Genomic DNA, 25761 nt, shown 5'->3' on the forward strand with positions numbered 1-25761 from the left:
ATGCTTGCAATTATAATTTCAATTTAAGACCCAAACAGAGTCTATTGTGTTAGCATTAAAATAATGAAAATGAATCTTGTGGAAATGATGAGTAGTATGAGGTTATCCTTCATGGCACAAATGGATACTTTTTCCAAACAACACAACCTCAGGACTTTAAATGTGAATATATATATACTAATCATGTGCACTAGATGAGATGGGCTCTCCCCTCTTTGCTCTAGGTTTGCTGTATGTAATGCCATGACAGCAGCTTTTAAGAATATTTCTGTTTATTTTAAAATACTTTTTCCTCAAGCTATACAAATACAAACTGTGGAAATTTGACATGTCACAAGTCTTGGTAAAGTAAGACTTTCTTTTCATTCACATATCCCCATTAGTGAGCTGCGCAACAGAATTAGCCTCTGACGACCGCCCTTAGTTAAGAGCTGTCACGTAACTGAATGTGACAAACGCGTCCCTTACAGAGCAGTGTCAGTATTCCTAAACATCTCTTTTTGCCATTAGGCAGCGTAGTCCAGCATGGAAATAAGAAAGGTGTCTTATCATCCTGAGACAACATTTATATGGAGATCCTTTATGGGGGAGATTGTGGTGGTGTGTATGGTGATATTATGCACATGTAAACAATATTATCTTTTTCTCAATAAAAATGGATGAGAATAAATCTTATTTTAATTTGGCTCCAACCTTGGGGGTTCTATCACTATATATTGAGCAAAGCCCCAGTTGCTCTCTGGACTCAACTCCCTGGCTGCTGAGACCTTACTGTCCTTGCTGCTGAAAGTTATGATGTCATATGCCGTGCTCACTCTCTAAAAGATGCGCAGCCCAGGATACAGCACATTATGGAGGTTTTGCCAGCCCCCCTGGAGCTGCCACCCTAGGCCTAGTTAGCCTAGGAAAAATACCGTAAGTGGACAATTTACAAAGTACTTTAATATACATTTTTCATGTTGAGGCTGTACAAAGTGTTAGACTACCTCTTTAATCTCCTAGCCTCCATGTTTTACAGCATCCCATAAAATGGCATTCTATGTACCTGCCTAGTCTTCCAAGTCTCTCTCTATCTTTATTAAAACAGGTGAGGGCAAATTATTGAAGGACATCATCAAACTATGAAAGACCAGTTTGTTGACAAATCTTATCTACATAAATATTAACAACATTTAGCGATATTTCTCACACTCCTGCATGTTGAATTCATTTGCATATGTCTCCACAACAAACCATATGGCTCATCACGTTTTTGGAATCTTCAGCATAAAAGTAAGATGTATTTGTATTTCTCAAATGAACACACAGGATGATACATTTTTTTTCTAGGATCAACACTGAAGAATAAAATCTAACATTTAGGAGTACACTCATAAATATTGTATATTTTATTATTTTCCCACATGTTCAAATATATTTATGGATACATAGTAAGCCTTCATTATATCTTGTAGCACTCCATTCCAACAACTCAAATTCACAGCGAGAACCACTTTTGTTTTTGGAGAAATATCTTTATACCTCCCAACATTCCAGTGTAGAAAAATAGGATCTACCGTGGCCTTGCTGCAATCATATTGTCTCTGCCCCCCCTGCAGGTATTTAGTTTATACATCATCCCCCCCTCCACCCTGCTGCTCTCCTTCAGCAGTGTATTCTGGCAGAGGGTGGCAGGTCCAAGAGGGAGGGATCCCTCTGCTTCAAAACTGGGGGCAGATTGTCCTCTTAAGGGATCAGGACACCCAGTGTGATGCTGCCCAGTGAGCCTGTTGCAGGCCTCCATAAACTACATTCAAAAGCACTACAAGCCTTTAAGACATAGAGTTTTGAGCTATGACGTCGTATCCTGGCGCTCAGTAGTGATGGCTGCTGGGTAATTATGTCTACTCGGCACGCTCTGTGACTCTCAGTCTCTCTAGCTCACTGTATTTGGATTTGACATGCAGACCTGAAATTGAGTTCTTGCCACGTGAATCAGGACAGTTGGGAGATATTAATCTGGACGGCTGTTGATAGCTAATTGTATAACAGAGTAATGCATTTAAATGTGTCGTGTTGTTTTAAGAATAAACTTAGTCGATTTTTTTACGAGGAACAAACAAATAGCCTCTTGGACTTTGGGCGATGATGACCGTGGGTTTCTAAAGGGCTCAAGGGGGGCCTGGGCTCTGAGGTCCCTAGTGCTATAACAGATAATCTCCAATAATAACTCTGACCTTATAGCAGTAACCACAGACACTCAGCGGGGTTCATGTAATGTGATCGCGTGTATGTTAATATACACTTTTAATGAAAACATAATAAATTAATGTAAAAAATATTTTTGTTGATAGCTGATTCAGAATAAATCATGTGCTGAGGAAAACATATATGTATTTTTTAGATTTGTAATAAAAACAAGGCATTTTTATAGTTCCTTAAGGATTAGAATGTACTGGATTGCATAGATGACTCTAGTACACCTAGATGACACCTGACAATCTTAAGAAGCAGTTTTCCATCTGGGTTAGTTAGCAGGCCCTGTTATTACAGAGCACGCATATAAAGAGACCAATTTACTGTGATAAAACATGGCTGACGTCTTTTATGGCTCTCTTCAACCCCTAGTGTTTAAATGCGGAATAGCAACTCTTTAATAGCTTGGATTTAAAGATGAGCTACTAAGCTAGTCAGCAGCCATCCATGCGCTGCTGTCGATTTTTACATGTCCCTTTTTTGCCTGTGGTTTTTATTTTGTCAAGAGAGCCACCTGGAGTGGAGATAATTTTTGGGAGAAGGATGAGTGGAACTTCTGAATCACATGTATTTGCACGCATTCGCGTTTCTATCATGGGCAAAATCATTATTATTAACAGAGAGTATAAAAAACATATTTTGTAACCTTTAACTTGAAATCAATCTGCAAAAGGAAAATGTAATCAAACACTTGGGTTGTTTACCATTAACAATTTAACAAGACTTCTCCAGAAATCCAGAATGATAGTGACCTCTAGTGGTTACTGCTATAATTTATTACACAGTAAAGTGTTGGATTTTGTGTAGTATTTTTTTTCATTTCACAAACATGTTTTGTCAAAGGATTAGATACTTAGACTATAATAATAAAATACCAGCATTTACATTGTAGTGGAAATTGGAAAATGTCATGGAAATAAAAGAAAGATTTGCTGCAGTTATCATTATGGCCAGCAGGGGGACCTCTAAGTTGTTCCAAAATACATTTCAGAAAAAATATGACCTTAATAAGAACTGAGAGCATTCTTTAAATTCAAAATTGTAGTTGTACGGTATGTATACAATGTACTTGTATAAAGTGTGTAGTCCTGTGCAGCTATAGGTCCAAACACTGCTCCAAGTGGTGTGCAGCATAACATAGGGGAACAAACAGAAAAAGCACAGCACAGCAAAAGTGAAATATTTTAGGTGGCAGACAAGTGGATGTGCAAACCTACAGTCATGCACAATATCAGCCCACACCACTTAAATATACCACCCAGACAAATTATTTAAATGTGTGAGAACAGTGAATTCCTACTTGTTTAATATTTTTAGTTTCAAGAATAGTTTATAACTGACTCCTTTCTGCAGACAAGGCTGCTTGCATAAAACAAAATTGCTTATTAGAAAATTGCGTATTTGGGTCATATAGGTCAGTTCATAATTTCAGCAAAATCGGTAAAGTTTTTGATAAGAAGACGGATTTGTACATATGGAATTAGAAAAAGGCCATGGATAGTCACCAAGGGTGGAGGAAAAAAAGGAACTTCTATAATTGATTGTACCTTACCTGCTAGGTCACAAACATAAATGGTATAACTTTTACTATCCTTCATGATATATGTTATATTGCTAAAATCAGTGGGCAAATATGTTATATCTTTTATATTACTAAATTACAGTGAGCAAATGCCTGGTAGGCCGGTGGCAACTAGTGCCCCATACCTACCCTTACTGCCACCCCAGTGGCATTCAGCTCCTGCCTGGAAATGCCCGTCACCTGCCGTAAGAGTAAAAATGTGACATACTGTCATGCAAATCCAGCCGACAGCCACAAGTTGTCGTATGACGCCTTCTATCCTTTAAGTGCCATGGCCACTTTTCTTCCCTAGTTCCCCACTGACTATGCATTATGCAGATACCTGGGAAATTTCTAAATGTGCTGATCCTGGCACCCTTGAAATATTAAATTTAGTCTTGAAGCAGAGAGACATGAAGGTCGTATCTACCATTTGCTTGTGTGCTTGATGTTAACCATTTGATGGCTAATGATGTATGTTAAGTGGTGTTACTAACCATGAAAGCCATAACTGGCTAGGAAATGCATGGCAATACGGTGAAGTATGAAAGTGTTGATCAAGCTCAGTATCTGCAGGGCTGGAAAGAGGTCACTGCGGACACAAAATGTTTCGGGAACAATTTTTTGTTTTCTTACATAATCTTAATAACTTGATACAGTCAATATTAAATGACTGCAGAAAAATAATTATTTTCAGCATGAAAACAACTCAGTTTTTGTTTAATATGAAATAATACAAATGTCACAAATTGAAAAATAAAACTGTTTAAGAGCAATAGCATGGAATGACCACTAAGGGGCACCATCAGCTTTTTATTTTAAATCCTTACAGTATGTGGACCTAACTCTGGAAATAAACAGCATCGTCATACATTGATGATGCTCAGGATTATGCAGAATTACATTTTTATTTTTATTTTCACATTTATATATGGTGAATATAGTTACTTGGTTACCATGTTAATATTCTACTAAAACAAACAACAATTCACATGAAATAAATGTTTTGTTTTGGTATTTAAAATATACCTCTCCTATTTTAAATGTAAATACAACCAAGATAAAGCCATTAGAGGTTCTTTCATAGTAATTTCAGATTTAATAGATCTTTGTCATTACAAATTTTAGGAGTTTTTCACATTTTGTGTATTTGTTTTGCAGCAAAATGCTCTTCAAAGAATCTTACATCATATAATACCAGAACCTTTGGTGCTTTTTTTTTTTATCTTCCCAGGCTATTTTCTTGTTATTCTTGACAAATATTTTGTATATGAAAAGGAAAAGGAACCTTATCCAGAGTGTCTTAGATCTCCTAAGTGTTGGTGGGGATAACTGCTCTCCTTATCTTATATGACCTTCTCAGTAGTTCATCACATTTCAGTGTCCCAGTTCTTTTCTCCTCCCCGGGGTAAAAGCTGTTCTTATGTGCAGCTGACAGAATGAGAAAATGAAACATTACAGAGAACACAGATCTCAGAAACTATGCCAGAGTTTGAATTAGTGAGCCATTGCATATTGATATGAACGTCCCATCAGATAGCACTGATCTAAGCCTCTTGGACCCTTTATAGTTACTTGGACTTGATTATCAGCAGTTGATTATGTGGTTTCAACTCCCTCACATCACTATTTATTATGAATAGCCAACACTGGCAAGTGTTTCCATTAAGAAATGCTGAGCTGGCCCTGTGTAAAGCATAATTCAGCTAACTGGGAGACTTTAGAGAAATCTCACCAATTTAACAATGCATCATACAGGACTAGCCAGCAGAAGCCCACATCTTCATAATGTATAGTGAAGTCAATATTTTGAAAGTACAACTCTCCTGCAAACCCACCTACCAACTCTTCCTTTAGTGAATAAACTGGAAATGGAAGAGTTTAAACGGGACATTTTCATCCATCTGCTGCCCACCTATTTACTTCATCTGGACACTTGTCTGTATTACTTCAATTTTCAATATTGTTCAATAATTTCTATAGGGAGTTTTAAAAAAAAGATTTAGTTATGTTAAAAGCTGTGGCGGCAGCAGTTCCCCACTTACCTATGTGGCTGCAATCCTGTATGCGGAATGCCAAGATATGATGTCATATTCCAGCACACTCCATTTTAAAGACGTTCTGTGCCAAGTAGGTTTGCTATGGAGTACCTTCCAGAGTGTATGGGACTGTTGCAAGGGAGATCTCTGATCTCCCCAACTGGCCACCCTAGGCTAGGGCTACTCGGCCAGGTCCAAATGTGGCAGTATGGAACCAGGACATCAGTGGGGTTAGGCAGCCATTGGCAAATGCATGCTGGAGTTACATGCTGACCCTAGAAATCACCTAATAGATTGCAGTTTCTAAGACCAAAACCCTCTACTCCTCTACTGTTTTTGTTTTAGATCCCCTTTCCTTGCAGCAGCACAATTGAACTTGGCAGCTCTTTATAAACAACGTATTATAATTGTAGTAAGGATAAAACAAGGTTCAGAGACCTAAGAGATCCCCCTTTAGTTGTAAACAATAAATATTTTGAGCTGATGCCATCATTTCCTTACAGACTGTTGACATTTCTTTTTTCTTATACAACATAAAATCTATATTACGCAGTGTCTGTTTGTAACTCGTTGCTCTTGAATATCAAGAATCAATGGGATGTCCTCTAGAATGAGATGAGAAAAGAGTTAACCTTCACTTTCTAAAAGTAAAACATATAGTACGGTATTGATTTTTATATGTAATATCAGTGATTAATTCAGTAAATAAAGCAAGAGTATAAAAAGGTACTACAGTAAGACTTACATAACAGTTACAGGTTACAATGTATTGAAACCTGGTGGATGAACAAAGCCCAGGAGATGTGGTTTCTGGTGGAGAACTCCTCTGGTGCTGTGGTGTCATCTGGCCTTTGTGTGTAGACCCCATCATCAGATTCAGAACAGTTTGTTTTCCCTGTATAAAATGCTTTCATGAGATCAGGGTAACCAGAGGAAGCTTTCAGAACGACCTTATACCTAGAATATCCATGTAATACTTTACTACTTCAGTCTACCAATTGTTCAGCAATTTATGACAACAGGGTGATTCTCAGCAACCCTGTTTCACGCGTGTACAAGTACTCCACCGGGTGTTACACATACCGGTCATGGCTTGGGATCAGATACTTTATGACACTGTGGGCCACCAGACCCCAAAACCAACAATATAGGCATTTTCTGCACCTGCTACAACTTTCCTGCCATATATTTATTGCCTTGACACCTAGACAGAACTGAAATAAAATGTAAAAAGCAAATAACCCTATTTATAATTTAACTATAGAATAACTATCATTGTGCGCTATTAAGTAATATTTCGTATTCTTCATGACCAAAATGAGCATCCATTGTAATTGTCCGTGTCCATTCTTTCAGCTTTGTTGCTCTGACACTCTCATCTTTTCAGACACTAGCAGTATATTCCAAATGAAATCACACACTGTATTAACATATTTTCATATTCTGTCATAGTCTATAGAGCATGTGTTGTTTCAATTACGCTTCATTAACCAAACGCTGCTGAGAAGATCTGAACGAGAATACGAGACAATAGCTATGTTGCCAGCAGCAGACGACATACAAAATATTGTAACTCAATCGTGGAAAACAATTGTGGCCAGCCTATGTATAAGTCACACATGTAATCCAAGACAGATTTGCATCTTTTCATTCCGTTTTAATGCACAGGACCATATCAGTACAAACATGGCACAAAACTTACATTGCACTGGAAAACAATAGGCAGTTACTGGGACTTGGCGTTATATCAGTTGAATAAAGAGTGAACTTGACTGACCTAAGTTGCATGACCTCATATTCTAACTCTCACAATGCAACTAATACATTCACTAATAATTTCATTGAAAGTACATGCAAGCGTGTGCAATTTCAAGTTATGTAAGCTGCTGTAGAGGGCTTGCAAGTTGAACGGCAACTTACATGTCTGTGCCTGGAACAGAACAAAATGTTAAAATAATAATTAAAAATACCTATATCCCTTCTCACCCATGCCCATTGGGATAGGGTAGTTAAAATTTGATTAAACAGCCTTGAGGGGCATAGAGCCCAACCACATTCAGTGAAGCCATCACTCCTTATTATTGGAAAAGGGCCAAACCAAAAATAAAAGAATGCCATACAGAAAATTGACAAAGATTCTAGCGTGGCTGCCGCTTGCACGGGAGTGTTTATTTACTCCTGTGGCATGAATGGAAGTTATAGACTGCAACTGGTTAATTTATGTGCAGATGTAAACTGACAGTAGTAAATATGGTGCAGACTTACATATTCTGACAACTTCCATCCACACCATGGTGAACAGACCCCATAGATTTTGACAACAAAGCTCACACCTATATGAGGACATCCCATTCCAAAACCATGGGGAATAATATGATATCCATCCTCTTGGAAGGCTTTTCACAAGATTTTGGAGTGTGTCTGTGGGAATGTGTGCCCATTCAGCCAAATGAGCATTTGTTAGATCAGCCACTTGTGTTGGACAAGAAGGTCTGGCTCTCACCGCAAAACCATGTATTTATGTACCTTGCTTTGTGCACGGGAGCACAGTCATGCTTGAGTGGGAAAGGGCCTTCCTCAAACTGTTCCCGCAAAGGTGGAAGCATACAAATGTCTAAAAAGGCTGTAGCATCAACATTACCCTTCAATGGAACTAAGGGGCCCAAACCCTGAAAAACAGCCCCAGACCATTATTCCTCCACCACCAAACTTTACAGTAAGAACTCTGCATTCCAGTAGGTAGCATTTTCCTGGCATTCGCCAAACCCAGATTCGGCCATCAGACTTTCAGATAGTGAAGCGTGATTCATCACTCTACAGAACACATTTCTACTGTTTGAGAGTCCAGTGGTCATGTGCTTTAAACCACTACAGATGCCCATAGTGATCTTCAGCTTGTGTGGAGCTGGTCAGCCATAGAAACCCATTTCATGAAGCTTCTGATGCACAGGGCTTGTGCTAATGTTCTTTTCTGAGGCAGTTTGGAACTCTGTAGTGAGTGACTCTGCAAAGGACTGGCAATTTTTTATGCTACTAACTTCAGCACTCGACAGCCTCGCTCTGTGAGTGGATGTGGGTTACTGCTTTGTGGCTGAGCGGTTGTTACTCCTAGATGCCTCCAGTTCACCGGGGTGGCAAGGGTAGCATCCTATGATAGCTTCACATTTAAAGCCACTGAGCTCTTCAGTACGACCAATTCTGCTGCCAATGTTTGTCTATGGAAATGTCATACCGATGTGATTGACCTTATATACCTGTTAGCAATGGGTGCGGCTAGAACACATAACCATGAATAATAATGAAGGCAGATTCACTGAGAAAAAGAAGCGTTTTCTACCTCTCTTTCTCTGATAATCTACCTTCTGCAGTATTCTGGCCTCTCTGTGCATTTCTGCGAAGGGGCGGGGCTACAGGAACACCCTCTTCCCCGTTCCACCAATCAGGGGAGGGTGTACCTGGAGGCTCCTCCCTTTTTGTGGAATTTCACTTGGAGGCCACTGAGATGACGAAGACACAAGAAGACACAAGGCGAAGTGGAGAAAGAAAGAAGACACAATGGGTAGTTGACGAAGAAAGCAGACACATGGAGAAGCGAATGAAGAAAGAACACAGAACCAAAAGGGCAGGGTATTCCGTTGTCCATAAAATAATAGACCACTTAAACAAAACATTGTATTCTTTTATTTCCATCCTGTTTTATTCCATTGTGGTCATATGGTACACCCCCTATATTTATTAATTATTTAGTACTAATGCTATTGAGTACATGCTGCCATTGTTTAAAGTATTGATATAGCACTAAACAACTATGAACCCATTGACGCCAAACGAACAGTACTAAAAAGTATGAGCTAAGGCCACAAGAGATCTCTAGTCATATTGCACTGGTCTCTGATGAAGCAGCCCATGACGGCATCATGTTCTAAAATATAATGAATCACTTAAACATTCAATCTCCTTTTTATTGTCTGATCGAATTACGCAGTGTTACACTTTTATAAAGTGGAAAGCCATGTCAAATACTATAGTAGAAAGCAAAACAGGAGCCGATCGTGTCACAATTATTTAAGTGCAGACATTTAATGTCACTCGCTGGTGTCCTTGGAAATCTTTCTAGGTGTTCAGTATACTCACCAGTTTTGGAACACTCTGAACCTCATATGTCAGTGTTTGATGTGCTGAATTGCTTAAACCATTGATGCCACTTAATTGTAAAATGACTGCGTTCACTCCAAATGACATCACTAACTCACAGATTATTCTTCCATATATATTTGATCCTTTTCCCAGAATGTGTCCTGTATCTTTTTAAATGGTTTGGCTTTAAATTTCCGCTGTGTAAAGGATATGGATTCTAAGAGGATCTGCGAGGTGGAGGTCGGCTAATTATCTCCATATTTGTGGGTCTTCCACAATGTCAAGCATTTGATGACGCAAGACAGCATAGAATGCAGGGGTGGGTATATGAATGAGATATATGGCTACCCTGAATCTAAGAAGAGACCAAGGACTGATTGAGGTCTGAGTCTAGATGGGGCGAATGGTTCTTATCTGGTGTCAGGTTTTATGTTTCTGTGGTTTTAGGTGGGTGCCCAGGATGCACTACACTCTTCTCCTTTAATGTTATGCCCTAGTGCTAATGTTGATGCTTGCAGATATATAGCTTAGATTTGAACACAGGGCCAGAACAGAGTATGCTGTTGCATCTCATATCTCATATATAATGTGATTACGGTTGTTACATACTATTATACTTCTTCTGTACTACTGAATGACGTATATTTTTACATGTATCGCCTGTATGTAGAGTAGTCTGGGATGTTAATGACTAGGAAGAAGTTGTATTACAATTAAGTTATTTTATCGTCATTTGCCATTTATACATTACACCAGCATCTTTCCCATTATGTTTTAACATGAACGCATATAATGCATACGCAGAGAAACACTAATTGACTTAGTAAGTCATAACAGGCCCTCTGTTTCAGTAATGCATCTCTAAGCATTCCTGGAACACATAAGCTTTATCTTTGCATACACACACACATACACGCATGTGTCACACACACATATACATCCTCTATCAATATCTACAAAAGGATTGTTCCTCCCGTGTCATGATTATTGTTATTTTATTAGAGGTGCGATAGATTGGTGATCTATAACTGTGTGTCCAGTAGATTAGGATTTACATCAAACACGCTCTATGCATGTAATTGTTGATGCTGGCTGGAAACAATGTTGCACTTGCTGTATAGTTGCTAATTCATTGTGAAGGAAAGGGTGAAGGGTGTGACTTTCATCATGTACCTCGCCTCGGTAGGGTCACATGATTTTTAAATAATTGTGCATGTGTGTACCTCTTTGGCTCCATTCCCTGAATGTTAAAAGCTACCAGCAAGGCATGCATGGGATAGGCATATAAGTGAATATAAGACAAGACAACGGACTGACTAAGGTTTGTGTCTTTACAGCAGGAACAATGTTTCAATAGTTCTATGATATTGAAGAGGCAGAATACACAGTGCATCCCACAGACTTGTGTATTTTACCGCAGGTTATGTGTAAATGCTTGTGAATGTAAGTGTTTGTGTTTGTAAGTGTTTGTGTGTTAGCATGGATGTGAATGCAAAAGTGTGTGTTAGAATGAATGTGTATGTGTGTGTTGTTGAGTATGAGTTGCGTTTGTATGAATAAGCATGTATATGTGTGTTAGCGTGAGTGTGTAAGTGTGTGTACATATGCGTGCCAGTTGGGGACGTATTTGGGGGGGGCAAGTGGCTGATGAGCCCACTTAGCTTTATTTGCCCCCCAAAGGTGCCAGCCATCCCCTGGACATATGCACTATATTCTTTAGTTCAAGCCCCTGCACTATATTCACAATACCTAGATATGCAAATTCCTATTGTTCCCTTATTCTTATTAGAATTCCACTATTTGAAATACATATTAATTGGACAAGTTCCTCCCCTATTTTATGTGAATAAATGTAAATACATGCACAATACATATACACAAATGCACACCTTTCTTTGTCCCTTACTGCATATCCCCAACAATTCAGATGTCCAAACTGGGAAACCATTGTAGGGAGTTGTGGTGGGATGAAGGGAGTGGTAAGGGTATGTACAGGACTGCCTTCCTACATTACCCGGAGAACCATTTTGCAACGCTCAGATGGAGAGTGACCCAATGTGTCCATATAGAAGCTTTGATGGAGGTCTGTTAGCTCCCTGTGCTGGCCAGGGAGATCAGGAAATTCTGTGCAGGACAGTGAGCAAGGGAAAGCAACAATTGACTTTGTTTCTGACTTTGTACCAATAATTTTCACTAGCATTGTCATGGACATTTCTGGCGTTGTTGATCCTTGGCGGTGAGAGCCTACACAGGCAGGCCAAGCTTTACTTATCTTATGTTCTTATCTTAATCTTCACTTCACAATCTAACACATGGTCAGTCACAAGTTTGTATGAGCATCACCAATGGTCTAGAGGGACCAAAAAGTGCAGAGACACATGGAAAGAAAAACAGAGAGCAAAAGAGACACTCATTAAAAAGCCAAGGGAACCCCAGAGAGCTTAATCTTAGACAAGAACCAGACTATCAGTGCTATTCGCTTCCTCTGTCAGTGGTCATAATGTTATGGCTGATCCGTATACATTGTGTCTCCCTCAGCAAAGTTAACTTATGGTCTTCCAAAGCCACATATTTGTTATAACAAAGTTAAACCAAAATCCAGAAAAAAAAATCATCACAATGTTAACTAAAATACTATAAAAAATTTAATGTGTAGCCGATCAACACCTGAAAAATGCTCCTGCAGTAAAATCTATTGATGGAAATAAAATAATTTGTGTCTCATTTCTATTCATAATACCCTATATCCAGGTATTTTCATATAACCATGACCCTAAATTAGATATAGGTCTTTTGACATATTTAAAAACGCAATGCATTATATAAACGTGTTTGTGGCGTCTTTGACTTTTTTTTTTTTAACCAGTCGGATTTCTAGCCGTCGTGCTGTTTTCCTCACAGCCTGACCTAGTTAACGCAAGGCAGTTGGCAAAATCAATTTTTCATCTGGATTAAAAGAATTTCGGATAAACCAGTTACCGCCCCACGCATATTAGGAGGTTTTATTGGTTCTGTGTTACGTATATGCGGACATCTGGATAAACCGAGCAGAGATTAACCATCCTCAACCACATGATTGTATTCCCAATCTTAATGAAACCCATAATACGATCCGGACTAAGCTTTAGTGTTTGTTTGTCTGTTCAAGCAAATATTTTTGTTTTCTCTTTTTTTTTTTAGGTCACCAGTCCCAGTGGTTTCATAATCTCATGTTGACGCTTCATCAACTTGATTATTTTATATTTTTTTCTACTATTTTGCTTTCCAAAGGACAACATTAACTAGTAGTAGAGTTATAAAAAGAATACTTTGTACGGATATCGAAACTTAAAGTCCAATGGATATAAGTCCACTTCAATTAATCAATGTATGACCATGTGTGATTATACCCAAAAAGTGCCTCTACCACTGTATATCCGGAGGAGGTACTCGATTGATATTATATGTAAGAGTTTAAGACTTGTAGTTAACCCTTAAAGGGACATTTTATGCACTGTAATGCATATGATAGCTATGGCCCCTTTAAGTTTTTGTGATGTCTCACTTGCAAATCCATGGGGTCGGGGGTATGCAGAATCATCCCATATGCATTTGGCCCTTTCCCCACCAGCTATATGCCATGCAGGAGATATACTTACCACCAGTCAGTTCCAGGGATGGGAGTGCTTTCCAGCCACGGATTGCCTGCTTCAAGAATGAGACATAGTATTTTGCAGGTCCTTTAATATACATTGTTGGACTGCCCATAAAAAGAAGCATCTGAGTCTCTGCAACTTCAGAGCTGCAGCACACCACCACTTCTGGTGTCCATGCTTGGCCCCAGCTTTGGTTGCTTTTGAATCAACCAATTACTGGTAAGAAAGCTATCCAATGGGACATAAGAGTGAAAGTGTTCTGAAAGTGTTCTGCGCATGCTCGCAGCCGGTTGGTGGTAGGAATGCGCGTGTGCGCTCAGCAATGCGGGAGAAATGTTTGGCTGAATAAAACGCCAGGGGGATTGAAAGTGAGCAAATGCATACAGGGGATTTCTGCATGTATAAATATGTTTTTATATAATATTTATTTAAAGGTAATGCAATAAAGTGATGGCTGGAGTGTCCTTTTAATGTCCTATACACTCATGAGTCATAATTAGCACTTATAAAAAGGCAACAAATGTCCTTCATCTGCTACTCATGAAAAGGAGCAGAGTCATCATCCGGCGGTGACCATGTTGAAAAGCAGCAGAGGACAAAAAAGGGATATTTTCTGTATGCCTGTACTGCGCTATCTCTGTGAGAAGTAGATCCTACGGTGCGTAAATAAACAGCAAACAGTGTATATTCTCCAAAATATACGTATATGACTGGAAAAGGGGCCAACAGTGATGAATAAATGAGATCCCAAAAACTTAATGTTGCTATTTATTAGTTGACAATTTTAGCTGTGATATCCTCATAGAAATATGTGATATTGTGGTCTGGCTCATCACATGCTGAGCATGTGAATTTTCAACCTATGTCCATTTGTCAGTAAAAGTATGCATATATATTTATACATATTATAATATAATTTATAGCATATGGAACTACAAATATATATGACTATACAACTACAATAATATACTGTATATGTATGTGTGTATGTGTACTGAGAATCTGGGAGTAAAATTACATTTTATTGAATTCTCCCCATGCTATTTTTTGTTGATGTGTAACACCACTTTTGCACCTAGTGGCGAGTTCGATAATATCTATTTTTTTATTTGATATTTTATATCCTTTATCCCCCATCATCACGGTGAACATGCCACAGCTAAATGTTTTTTTTTTTTCGTAAAGACACAAAGTTAATGATATTACAATGTATGTATATATGTATATAAATATTTGTGTGCACACATTTTTTACAAATATCTGTTATTCACTACATATTGTGGTGCGTGGATGCTGTATTTATTATATCTTTTTTTATTTAAATTGGATCCTGTGGGTTTTTTTTTTGCTACTTTGTACATCCCAATAATAGATTTGCCTTCAGGGCTGTAATGCTGCTGCTATTTTAGATCATATAATGAATATTCAGAAGCTGCAGATACCGAGGCCTCAGGTGGTAAAAATATATTGAGGTGACTGAAGGAGTACAATTAAATCCAGTCTTGTCAAAAAAAATGTCTTTGTCCCAGCACAGCATCCCAGTAGAGCTGCTGTATGTGTGCGCCTGTACTCTGTATATAGGTTTGAATGTATTCAACATGCAGCATTGGTGCATAAAGGACACATTGGGAAACGGATGCACATACAATGTATGCAGCATAATGAAAGGGGATCTAGGTAGCAAAATAAATGTGTTTTTCCCCATGAGCTGTTAATTTATTCCATAGTGGGAGTCTGCACTGCATCTTGGGTTCAGAGAATTGCTTGCAGGAGGATTCTGTTCTTGTACCTATTCACAATCCCATGTTTGAGCTGCCTGCTGCCAGTGTATTGGCAGGCAAATTGTAATTGTCTGTCTTAGCATGTGCTCCTCCACATGAGCATTTCTTTTCTGCATAGTGCAGCATTAGGACCATTCCCCCTTCCCAGGGATCACTTAGACACTTCCAGCTGGTGGCAGGGGATACAAGCATCACACAGCACTCTCTGCTTCACAGCCTCATCTCCTTGCACTGATGCATAGAAATGACTGGGAAGGATCCAGGTAGCAGAGGGGGGAAAGAAGACTTGTGAAGACAAGGATTTATATACATGGTGCTTGTGGCTGTCCCGAGCCTGCCTTCTTGGCTCCTTGCTCTGTCTCTCCCTGACTTGGACCATACAGTGAGAAGCTGGAGAAAGGGTGCTTAAGGATACTTCCCTATTTTCCAAAGGAACATTGTTTCATGGGATATTTAGCCTGATAATGGCTCACGCAGCATCCCAGTTAAAAAAGAACAGGGATCTGGACATTAATGCAGAGGAAGAAAGTAAAGAAAAAAGGAGACACAGAAAGAGATCTAGAGATCGAAAGAAAAAGGTACTCTTGTATTTGCAGCATGTGGGTATATATATAATTTATGGTTATATAATGTCAAATAGTCATTTTATATATATATATATATATGTATGTATGTATGGGATGTACCATAGTCATTCTATCGCATGGTATTTTTTATAGCATAGTGTGTTAGTATATAAATGAAAACAGATCTCACTATTATTGTCTGCTGCAGTGATGATGCAGAAGGTGTGTGTGTGCGCCTTACACTCATTTATCGGTCATGTTACAAAGAAAGATTACAACTCAAAAACATTTTATTGTTTCATTTAACCCACTGTGTGCCAGGCTAATCACTGGAAGGTTGTATTTTTTTCTGCTGATGATCTTAATTAATAATTCCATACACTGCATTTTTTTTTTTTTAATCGTCGTTATTAGTAATATATTTTAGAGGATGTGTTTCGACAGAGATGCCAAAAGAATCTTCCTATTTAGAATGTTATGTTAATATGATAGCTAGTAAAAAAAAAAAATAACATTTTATATGGGTGTAAATGTTAAATAAAATATTCTAATGGTAGCAAATGGTAATAGATGATACTTTAGATGTTGCGTTTATATATGTAATGTCATTTATTTTCAATTCATGCAGTGTTTAGTAGCAGCTAAGGACAAAGGCGAATTAAAACCCATGAATCTTTAAGAACCAGAACAGCCTTAAAGATAAGGCCCTGCATTCGATTGACTCTCATCTTAACCGAATTGATAAATATGGAGCGAAAGGCAATCTTCTAAATACATCAGCCCAAAACCATCAGCTGTAGGGGCTTCTTTTTATGATCCTTTGTCATATTCCCTAAAGGATAGATAAGCTTAATTTACTGGAAGCATTGATGCATGAGGCCCTCCAATGACATGTAAATTTGCTGCATTGAACGTATTTCCTCCGGTTGGGTCTCAAGAAGGTATCAAGCTGCTTAGCACACTTTTATGTGCATTGTCACTTAAAATAAGAGAAAGCCACCTAGAAAGAGAATTGCCCATTGTTGTCATGAAGCGAGGAAAGGGCTGTAGGCACTGCCTCCCGGTTTTTATTGGCCTGCCGAAGCACAATGCCTAGTATGTCCTAGTGTATCCCAGCCTTGCATCTAAACATACACTGTACACCTGCTTACATTGCCTACCGCGATTGGTTACGTTTTTGTTAGCGATTTCGTCTCTTCCGCATTTTACTAGGATTACAGGCCATGGAAACCGGGCTGACCTAATGCAAACATGTGATCTTGTAGCTAAGGATGTCAGGGTCACCGTTTCTGCTTCCTGATTTTGTTCTCTGTATGCATCATGAACGTCATTAACATAAAGCGACTGTCAGAAAGCGGCAGGTGTGGGTCACAGGAGATAGCATTGCTGGGAAAACACTGATATTGTGTGTAACAGGCAGAAGGACATGTTAAGACTAAGAGAAGTCTGTGTGTGTATATGCATGTAAATCACCTTTACACACGATTCTGTACATGTATGTAGCAGCACACACACACAGCTGTGTGTTTATAACACATGAGATGCCAATTCGTTCAGTAGCTGGAAGTATTGGACAGCTCCTTCCTTAGAAATGTAGAATTTGACAGCATATAAGAACTCATCGGCCCTTCTAATCTGCCTGATGTAAAGACTCAGACCATAATCAGCCCTTGGTCGTGTATTAGATTCGGGAGAGCTTTACGCCCATCCCATGCATGTTTGAATTCCCATCTTCCAGGCCAGATTGAGAGGTAGTTATCGTTCATTGTTTACATGGGACTATGTGAGTTCGGTCTACTTAACCAAATTACTGTGTTAATGTTTTCCCCCCCAATATTAACAAAAAAGGCCCTTTATGCAGTAACTAGCGTTAAGCAAATGCTATATGAAATAGGAAGACTTGGAAATCACCATAAAGCCACTCCTCTTCAGTATGGAATAGGGGATCGGGGCAATGTGACGCCTTTGTCTTCCGAGCTGGCCGGTTTTCTGCGTAGAGTCACAAGAGCCGAAGACCAGAACAATGCAAAGTAAACATGCATTTTATGACGTCCCTCTAATAGACAATAAACTTATTGACTTGCATAAAAGAGCAGTCATTTCTATGTGGGAGGGAGTAGATGGTAATCCATATTACTAATATTCTGGGTACGAATGCCAGCACTGATTTATACAGCTAATGTTCCCACCATAAATGCTGTCATTGTTTAGTTTAAGCCGTTAAAGTCTACGTCTGCCATGCAAAATAATATAACTATTTGTAAATTAGTTTGTGCTCAAATGAGAATTCCGAGAATTTGGATCTTAAGAGCTTACAAACTAATACTAATAATTGTCAGCACTTATAGGGTCTTAGCAAGACCACTGCAGCACTTGTTATGTAACAAGCATACAGATTGTATGAGGTAGGAGAATCCATTTAACTTACACGCGTGACTGCACAAGACAGTGGGTGAGGTTTGCTTTAGTGTGCAGTCAGCGTGTTAGCTGCCCTGCAGTAAATTGAATATGCCATCTGACCACTGCTAGCCTCTCCGGCCCTAAACCCTTTCTCAAGGGCTTCTTCACTGTAGAGCTCCTTGATTATGCCTTCAAGTCTACACTAGTCCACAAGGGCCATTATCTTTCTGTACAGTGAATCCTCTAATATGATACTGCACCACCAATCTATATGTAACATGTATACTATAAAACATGGCATTTCTATCTATAGACATTCTGAGTGGCAAATCAAGATATCGATATGTTTTTGCAACCAGCTTGGCTAATTTAAAGCTTTGATTGTCTTGTACGTGGCAAAGTAATAAAATAGGTTTTGGTGATAATATCATACTGAAGAAGCCTTGAAGATTCAGTGGCCCGTGTTAGATAATCACGTGGGCAATGCAGTTTAAATGACTGCGGACCACATGCTGCAAGTCAATCAGTAGGAGTGGCTGCCTAGGACCATGTTTAGTGATTCATTACCCTGAAGACAAAGGGTTTCTACTAGAAATCGCCTCAACTGTGATACATCTGTCAGCATCAGCAGAAGAAAAGTTAGTGTTTCCATAGGGTTTTCTGCAGTGGGTTCCCAAAAATATTATTTCTCAGCTATATGGAGGGTTTAACCTCATCGTGGCCAGAGCAAAGTCTATGATTTGCTGCATACCATTCTGGGCTTGTTAGGCATGTTGTATCCTTACAACCCATGTTGACCTTTTTGTATTTTATTTTTCTTACTCTAACTTGTACAGTTCCTAAAGGCCAACCATTATCATTAGAATTTTTGGATACGAAATAATAATTCAAATGGCTGATGTTCTAGGAACACTAAAAGGCATTTATACTGTATGTTGAAGCATTATGTGTGAGATCAAATCGAAAAAATATAGCGGATTATGGCCTTTTAAGGACCAATCATGATGACCTTTGCAGTAGATTAACGTGTCAACGAACTGTGTAAAAATGGCATGACTAGAGGAGACTAATTTTGTACAACGCGCCCCCCCCCAAGAAGTCCTCTCCTGCTGTCTCAGTCCCTCCTCAACCACCAAATAGTGTAAGCTTGCAAGAGCAGGGCCCTCTTCTCCTTCTGTGCTTTAACATATGTTATATAAATAAATATAATGCAATATGCAACGTACAACTGCAACCTTGCCTGAAAGGTAGATGACTTTTCAGTAGCGGTGCCCTGTCCAGGGTATCTATCCCAGGTGATCTGGCGGTGGAGCAGGAGATTTGTAACTAGATTGACCAATCTGCCTTCTCATGATCTGTAGTGTTTCAGCGTGTTCAGAGAGATCTAGTGTCATGTTATGACATCACCCTGGTCTCCCTGTACACATGCCTTGGCACCGCATGTAACCATGGTATGATCTCTTCCCGGTCCATGGGAGATCAGACAGAACTTAAAATAGATACAGGTGGCAAACTGTGAGAATGTTATGTGGATGTTAATGTAAGGGCAAGTGGTAGGAATGTTCTTTTTTCAATTTCGAGAGCAATTTGCGCTGCAGCTGAATGTGCAGTGTAGCTGCCTAACCCATCTTTCCTTGAGGGTTTAACTAATGTCTGCAGTACTTTTAAAAAAAAAAATCTTGTGTACTGCGCTGGCAGGAGATTTTCACGTGAACACATCCCCTGCAAGCCAAATAGTTGGGGTAAATGCATATGGGAGGATTCTGTAGAACCCCCTCCATTCATTTGCAAGAGGGGCACCACAAAAATGTAAAGGGGTCCCTCACCTATAATGTGACCCTTTAATTGTAATGCTACTTTGACATAGGGAGCGTGGAGTGTTCTGCTATTGGTGTTGCATTCATTCACCAGTGCACCCAATTAAAATGTTCCCGGGGATCGTGGGGCTCAGCTGCTGCTCCTCTGTAGAGTATACACGAGGGTCAAATGAGATTAACCTCCGGCTGACAATGTACTGAACTGGAAATTTGTGTTTTAGGTAGGTGGGCTTTTTGTCGTTGAAGCAGATAGGAGAACATCCTCGTAAGAAAAATGCAATCCCATTTTATGGGATAACCCTTTATATTATTAAACATGCCTTGGAGATATAAATTGTAATACTTGAAAACTTGTTATAAAAGTTGTTTTTTTTTAGTTTAAGCCAAAACATATCTGTATTCTTTTCAAGAAAAAGCAGCCTCCTGACATACTTTTATTTTTAAATGAAATGTAAAACATTTCAGTGAAATTGTTTTACTCTCAAGTAATTCTTTTATTTCGTGTAATTACCGTATTTCATTCATTCCATGTTATCATCAGCATAGAGATGAATGTCTCAACAGTTATTGATCTCATGAGGTCCCATCTGGTCAAACCTTAACTCTTATCACAGTCTGTTATCAGTTGATTGTGTTGTATATTTTTTTCTCACGTTGGTTCTTGTGATGCTCAGAAGCTCAGTTTTGATTTCATTGGATCGACCGGAGCTGGGGATTTAGAACATTGCAGCATATATTTATTTGTGTGTATATTTATATATATATATGCGTGTGTGTGTGTGTGCGTGTTATCTAGTGCCATCTTTGGAATTAGCATAATCTATTTGGTTTATTTATTATAAATAAATCATGTTTGATGTCTTTTTCGGTATTGATTTGGGTTCATAAATACTTTTTTATGTGTATGATTCATACTAGATGGACACTCCAAAGGGATGCCCTGTGCTTCCAATACAAATACATATGAAAGTACCTTGTAAGTCCTTTAATATGCATTGTTTATCATTGTTTATAAGTAATTTAGAAAAAAAACCACACATTTTTAAAGATCTGAATCACCCCACCACAATCTATGTTTTAAATGCAGTCCTCTCTTGCTGTCTCAGTTCCTCCTCAACTCCTCCTTTCTGCGCATGCATAGAGGTAATCTTCTTACAACCCTTATTGCATGGCTGGCAGTGAGTATAGTGCGCATGCATACTGGTAAGCAGGAGATGCGTTCAAGCGAAGATAACAGTTACGTGAACACACATAAGACAATGGGTACAGAATTAGAGAAAGCCCTTGCTCTTGAGAGCTTACAGTCTATTAGCGGTGCTCAAAGACGATGGAATTGTGGGTCCAGTGTGTGGGTGGAGAAGGTCACATTAGATTGTTAGAAGATAAATACATGGTGTATGAAGAATGGATAGAAAATACCACCACAGGCAAAACACACTTTGAATTTGACTTCATACAGTGAAGTATCTTCTTTGAAGTCAACTTCAAAGAAGATATACAGTATGTATATATTAACAGTCTCACATTGATTTTGACAAGCAGGCACATTTTGCATTAGAAATGACTGGTTTCAAATTGATCAAATGTTACAAATGTTTTTGTTATATAAAATGCATTATTAGCGAACAGTGGTGTAAATTGTATGCATAAATGGTTTATAAATACAATAATTAGTTTCATTATTTCATTTATGGATCAACTCAAAAACTCAGGTGGCTTTTTGACACTCAACAGTTGCATTGCCATGAAAGACAAAAAACAATTATGGAGAAAAAAAAGAAAAATAATACGTAATGCACACAAAGCAAAAAAAACAACAAAAGCTAAATTCAAGCACATCCCTAGGTTGCATCCTTGAAAATATGGCTTTGTGTGTTCAAAGGATTCTGTGCACAACTACATACTTGACAAGTGCACTTGTTTAGGAAGGACAGTCCCTCTATTCTTCCATTTGTGCCCCTTTTTGTCTAGGAGCCCCTTTGGTGAGTTATTTTTTTAAATGCCAGATAGGTTTCATAATATTTCTTGGTAAAGCCCAGCACCTTTGCGTCTCTTTTCAGCCTACAAAAAGATGTCCCCCTTTTGGCCGTTCAAAATGTCGGAGGAATGTTTTTGCATAGAAAGTATCTAATGTTTCTTACATTGTCCCTGATTAATAATGCAAGAGGGATATTCAAATTTGAGAGCGTTCCTAGAAATATAGGACATTTGGCAGGCACACATTTTATATCCACAAAGTACAGCATTGAAAGTATAATAAAACTTGATTTACTTGGATTCAATAATTTGGCTGCCACGCTTCTGGATAGATGCTCTCATTAGATTACTTATGGCAATGGACGGATCAGTCTACACCTATTTATAAAATACTTACTACCTACTTTTGTTTTAACATGCGGCTATAATAGTGATATAGCTGGATATCACAAGTATTTAAAAATATATTAGATGTATATAATGAAAGCAAAGTACCGGAAAGGAGTCCCTTTTTAATGTTCGTGATGTCTCCTTTTGAAATATATGGGGGGGGGGGATTCTGCAGAATCCCCCCATATTCATGTGCCCCCCCCTATTAGGTACACATGTCTACAGAATACAAGTAAAATAGCATTTTTGTACTTAGATGTGATTTGATTTCATTAAAGAAACGGTCCTTTTTAGCTAAACAAATATTAGCACTATTAAGCTTGAAGATATAGCTTTACCAATTATATATGAATTGGTACAGAGGGAAATATTTCTTAATATTACTTAGGTACTAAGTATGGGATGAATAGCTGCTATTTTGCATGCTAAGTAGGCCTTGTTGGAGGTCTTTCTTGGTTTTTTTTGTGTGCCTGAGGATATTGCATGAAAAGTAATATATATATAAAACCAAGTATCCAAAAACAACAAATAACTGTGTATAGTGAAAGCTACACAAAATGTAACAAATGTACCTTTTCACGTCGGTGCTCATTCCATACAACCCATCATGCAATGCTCTCCGCATCACAGTCCATTAGGTACTCGAAAAACATTGTCAGAAGATCGTAACATAGCTAATAGCCCCACCATTATGTTTTAAACTAGTTAAGTGCTCTACGTAATGCATAAGGATGCATGAGGCTTCCTTTATTATTCTTCTTTATGGACATATATGCACAGTAATTTATTAATGTGACTTTCACTCATAATTGGTGTTCATGAAATAAGTATTATTTGTTCTGAGGAGTTCAGTCTGAAAAGAGCATGTGTTGAATATGTCATGAGTGAATATTGAAAGGGAATTATTTAGGGAATGCAGTGCTCTCCAAGTATTTTGAATACACAAAACTGATCTTCAAGGAGAATTCATGAATATATTATAATCCTTGGAATGTCTAAAGATGAATCAGTTTAGGGATGGTTCACTTTTTGGCTTCCACGCGTACATCAAACTTCATTGTCAGGTTGAATATATCTCTTTGACCTTTGCAAGGTACCTTTTCAGGTAGCATAACTCTAAAACTCGGTAGAAGATAATTCCATGGACCATGGTGGAGGCACGTTTCTCTGCTCATTCTGCTGTACCTTCAGGGACGAGCACTGCCATAACCCCATCCCTATCAGTACCATGTATGCAGTAAGAAGGGCGAGACTGAAGAACATCAGTGTAAATCATGCAGAATTCTAGACAAATAGGCTAGTGTCCTTAGTATTACACATTAGATATATTAGTGGCCCTTCAGTTGCAGCACCTCGCCTTTGTTTAAAGTAACATTAGTCTCAGACATTATCACTAGCGTTGTATTCAAGAAGCAGAGCATCCTTTTATTACTTCGTAGGGATTGCTCTACATTTTAATTTAGAAGGCCATCTTCAGGTACAAGCAAGGGAGGGACACAGTCACCCCATGAGATGTCTCCATGACAACAGTGTCCCATCAGGACCATTTCAAGTGGTGCAGAAGCAATCAATGGCTGTCTGGGAGATAAGGAGGAAATGGGGAGAAATGAAAGACAAATGACACTAAGGGCAAGGATGGAATTGGGGATATGAAATACCTTTCACATTTGGCTTTGACCCACCCCTCTTCCTAAAAAAACATTCTAGAGAACTAAGATGGTCTAAAGTTAATTTATCAAGAAATGAGAAGGTTTACCACTGTAGAATTGAATTCATCTATCAGTGACTGCAATGTAAATGATTGTTTTCGTTTAAGTTTCTGGTCTTGAATATAATTGGTAGAGGCTGTATATACTAACGTGACATATGATTTAGAACACAGCAAGGTCCACCAGAAACATTCATACCACCAGCCACTTAATAATGGCTAAGGTTTCATTGGTATATATTTATGAAACGTAAACTCTAATTTACTTGTATGAACCTGCAGAAAAGTTACAAGCATAACTATAATTTAGTTGGCTTAACAATGTCAAACAACTGACTGAAGCATAAAGACTACTTCTTACTACTCGTATTTTACACAGCACTAGAGACCGTATCTCCAGAAGGATATAGATACTTTGGAGAAAGTTCAGAGAAGGGCTACTAAACTGGTTCATGGATTACAGGATAAAATTTACTAGGAAAGGTTTAAGGATCTTAACCTATATAGCCTGGAAGAAAGACGTGACAGGGTGGATATGATAGGAACGTTTAAATACATAAAGGGAATCAATACGAAAAAGGAAGAGACTTTATTTAAAAGAAGAAAAACTACCACAACAAGAGGACATACTCTTAGAGGGGGAAAGGGTAGCAAAAAATATAACCTCACTGAGAGGGTAATAGATGCATGGAATAATACTCCAGCTAGTACAGTGTGTGTGGGGGGGGGGTTTAAGCATGCGTGGGATAGACACAAGGCTATACTAGATATAGGATAAGTCCAGGGACTAAGGAAAGTATTCAGAAATTGGGCAGACTGGATGGGCCAAATGGTTCTTATCTGCCGACACATTCTGTGTTTCTATGTTTCGTTCATTCACAGTCATATTGTGTGGTGTGGCTATGGGGTAAAGGCCTTTAAATGAAAAAAACCTTTGTTTGCATTAAGACAAAATGTGTATTATATCTGGCGAAAGGCTGTGGAGGTCAGTGTGAAGTGCTGTTCATTCACTGTATGAAGGGGTGGACACGGCTGGACGTGTTTTGTGTTCGGGACTTCTTCAGAGCTGTATGTTTCACATGTTCTGGTGCAGCCCTTTTTTTCTGCATCTGCAGTGCATTAGCCGGTTACATAAACACAACCTCACTGTCTTCATCTGCAGTACTCACGCCTGGCCAGTTGCCATACTAGAAGCACACAGAGATCTGCTTCATTTTTTATTAAATGCAGGTTTAAAATTGTAATATATGGTTGGTTACTGATAAAAAAAATACATTATTCACCGTGTTCAATGCATGTTTAACCTACTTAATGCTGACATGAGCTTGGAGTTTCCACTGCATTTTAGATGCAAAGTGGGGGGGGGTGGGTAAATTTGTGTTAAAGTTATAGAGGCCATTTGCTTGTATGTGTCCCCAAGTATTGTTACACATTATTGTTATACCTAGGTTCAGTATTTAATCATATCCTGTATAAGAATAAAACAATAAAGTGTAAATATCATTGCAGTTTTCT

General features: G+C 38.6%; 1 protein-coding gene across 21 annotated transcripts in view; it reads left to right on the top strand.

Moving 5' to 3' along the window:
• Window positions 1-25761, top strand: part of ANK3 (ankyrin 3) — a 223452-nt gene that overhangs the window by 76361 nt on the left and 121330 nt on the right. For 14 of the 21 annotated variants that reach the window (XM_053450100.1, XM_053450105.1, XM_053450112.1 and 11 more), the window contains exon 1: window positions 15382-15966. The exons of 2 other annotated variants lie outside the window; for them this stretch is intronic. In XM_053450100.1, the coding sequence (XP_053306075.1) occupies window positions 15853-15966 (114 nt within the window). In that variant the 5' untranslated portion in view covers window positions 15382-15852. Of the gene's footprint in view, window positions 1-15381; window positions 15967-25761 lie in introns of those variants that run through there. 5 more of the 21 variants (XM_053450120.1, XM_053450121.1, XM_053450122.1 and 2 more) reach the window with 2 other exon arrangements.

The sequence above is a fragment of the Spea bombifrons genome, chromosome 11 (assembly GCF_027358695.1).
Source record: "Spea bombifrons isolate aSpeBom1 chromosome 11, aSpeBom1.2.pri, whole genome shotgun sequence".
NCBI classification, from domain to species: Eukaryota; Metazoa; Chordata; class Amphibia; order Anura; family Pelobatidae; genus Spea; species Spea bombifrons.